General features: G+C 43.8%; 1 protein-coding gene across 1 annotated transcript; it reads right to left on the bottom strand.

Annotated features, from left to right (window-relative positions):
• Positions 1–874: 874 nt before the first annotated feature.
• On the bottom strand, positions 875–1952 carry LOC149470687 (mas-related G protein-coupled receptor member X1-like). The gene has a single exon (XM_089661791.1). The coding sequence runs from the start codon at positions 1950–1952 to the stop codon at positions 972–974; it is 981 nt and encodes a 326-aa protein (XP_089517917.1). The 3' UTR covers positions 875–971.
• Positions 1953–2920: the final 968 nt, after the last annotated feature.

Genomic DNA, 2920 nt, shown 5'->3' with positions numbered 1-2920 from the left:
CATTGGGATTTTTTTTAGCAAAGGCACGGAGCAGAATACATTTTGGCCTAAATTTATGACAAAATTTAGTTTTTTAGAATTTTTTTTTACAGGACATGCTTAATGGCAAAAAGTAAAAAATATAGTTTTTGCTCAAAATGTTCGGTCTTTTTTTATTTACAGTGCAAAAAATAAAAACACACAGGCAGTCAACTACCATCAAAAGACAGCTCTACTTGTGGGGAAAAAAGGACATAAATTTCATTTGGGTGCGGTGTTGCATGACCGCGCAATTGTCAGTTAATGTAACGCAGCGCCGTATCGCAAAAAATGGCCTGGCCAAGAAGGGGGGGGGGGGGGTTCTCTGGAGGACAAGGAGTTAATTGGAATAATAATAACAATAATAGTAATAATAACTTAATAACAGAAATGAACTAGTATCACCCAAAATGTATGAATGTTACAGCATCAGGCAAACAATATTCCTCAGCCTTGTTCTTCTAGAACTGATACTTTGTGACCTCTGACCTGATGGATGATACTTTGTGACCTCTGACCTGATGGATGATACTTTGTGACCTATGACCTGATGGATGATACGTTGTGACCTATGACCTGATGGATGATACGTTGTGACCTATGACCTGATGGATGATACGTTGTGACCTATGACCTGATGGATGATACTTTGTGACCTCTGACCTGATGGATGATACTTTGTCACCTATGACCTGATTAGGAGGAAAAGTAGGGCCACCTAAGATGTCTATGACTATATTCCTACACCTTCCATTATCAATATCGCCAGTGGGGGGTATGTGGGTGGGGGGGGGGGTAAACTGATACAAATAACCCTTTGCCTTGTCTTTACCATCCAATGCAATGTTTGTCTATCTGCTATGGTTACTATACCACCTGAAGCGTTCTCTATGAGCAGCTCCTTCACATTTTGTACCTTGTAGAGTCTAGAGGACGAACATTTGTAATCCAGTCTACAAAGTTTTTCCACAGTCAGACTCTGAAGCCGCTGATTTGCTTTCAGTATCAGTCGGTTGACTCCCCGTTGTGATGTTGTCCTCAGACGTCTGGTTTGAATCCTCCTGGAAGGCCAATTTCAAGGCTTGTGCGGTGGAGATCCTCCTCTTCCACCTACCGACAATGATATAGATGAATGGATTGACAGCAGAATTGAATGCGGAGCACAGAAAGATCACAATGAGGGAGATCATTCTCATGTATGATGTTGGCATAACAGCAAAGAAGTAGACCATTCTTATAACTCTGGAAGGAGCCAGAGAGATGAGATAGTTTATGATGGCGGCAATGACCACAATGTACAGCTTCAAGGGGCGGCACTCTACAGACGACTTCTGGATCTGGATGAGAAGGGCCACACTGGAACCAACCATGAGAACAGTGACAAGGAGGAAAATGGCAGATGTGACTATGTAGACGGTAGATCGGTGCTCCGGGATAACCAAACGTTCAAGTATCGCTATCAAAAGGGACAAGACCCACATTACCGCGCTCAATATGGCTGACAGGTGGGTTGGCCGCTGGCATTTGTACCAAAAGGGGAAACAGACAGACAGACACCGTTCACAGCTGAGAGTCGCAAGGAAAAAGAGGCTTGCAGTAAATGTAAGACTGATCAGCAGTTCTCCAAATATACTGACGGCACGAATACTCTCGTTGGTGGTGTAGACTCCATGTAGAACACACAGAAGGAATAACAAATAAACACAGCATCCTACTGAGAACAGGAAGTCGGCCACCGCCAGGTTCAGGATGTAGACCGTCGATTGATTTAGTTTAATTCTGAAACAGAAGTAGAACATGACGATGGTGTTTCCAACCAGTCCAACCAGGCAGAGGAGGACAGTGACCAGACATAAGGCCATCTCGGTTTTTCGTGGTGTGAGATTCGAAGGGGAAGATGGTGAAGATGTGTCATTCAATGTTAAATTGGACATCCTGTCACGCTGTTAGGCCTATAGACCGTTCTCCTCTGGAAAAAGAAATAGGAATCAGCTTCATACTCACATTTCTTAATGAAATCCTGTATATAAATGGTGCACAAATGGTCTGAAGCATCTCATCATCGTATGATTGGACGGAGGGACATTATGGGGCCTATTTATCAACAATTTGCAGAGCGATTCATCCTGTGAAACTGCTTGTTGCTTCGTTCTGTGCAGCAATCCAAGGAAAATCCAGAGCAATCACGGCATGCCACTCTTCTTTATTCAACCTCTTGACACCCATGTAATACTAACGCAATTGTGTGGTGGCAATGAGGGTGGGCTTCAATGTCCACACGCTGCCCATATCGGTCCATGGATGGCAGGGCGTTCTGTGCTGAGGTCACTCCGATCACAGTGACAGCTCTAGGTCAGTACTAATAATCTGGAGTTGGCAGGACCTGATTCCAACTATGTGACCACTGTGACATCCAGCCACAATGGTCACATGATCGGCTTATCCATTTCGCCCCCTACACATGCAGAACCTATTAAAGGCATGCTGGGACTAGGGGGAAGGGGTTATTAACAATTCCAAAGGCTAAAAACAATGAAAACATTCAGACAACCAATGTTTCCTGTGCAGAGCTCATATTTTTTCAGGTCAGTTGGATTTGTCTTCACTCGGGGCTTCCCTGACATTTATCCACTTTCTGCCCTCTAATAGTAAATGTTCTGCTAGCAGGCGGCAAAGCCAGGCTGGACGACAAACTGATGATCGGGTATCATGTGATCAATATGATTGGTCATAGCGATCACATGATTACAATATAAACAAAACACCTATGAATGATTTCCATTCAGGACCGATTGCTTAGTGCAGTGAAGCTGTGATTGGACCACAGCTATCACATGGTATCTGGCAAGTCAACAGAAAGCAAGCTGTCATGAATGAAAAGTCATCCATGACAGGTAACTAA

Source organism: Staurois parvus, unplaced genomic scaffold (assembly GCF_062004578.1).
Source record: "Staurois parvus isolate SC_StPar_1 unplaced genomic scaffold, SC_StPar_1.0 ptg000034l, whole genome shotgun sequence".
Lineage (NCBI taxonomy): Eukaryota > Metazoa > Chordata > Amphibia > Anura > Ranidae > Staurois > Staurois parvus.
Note: the sequence above shows the minus strand (reverse complement) of the source record. Positions and strands in the feature narration are given on the sequence as shown.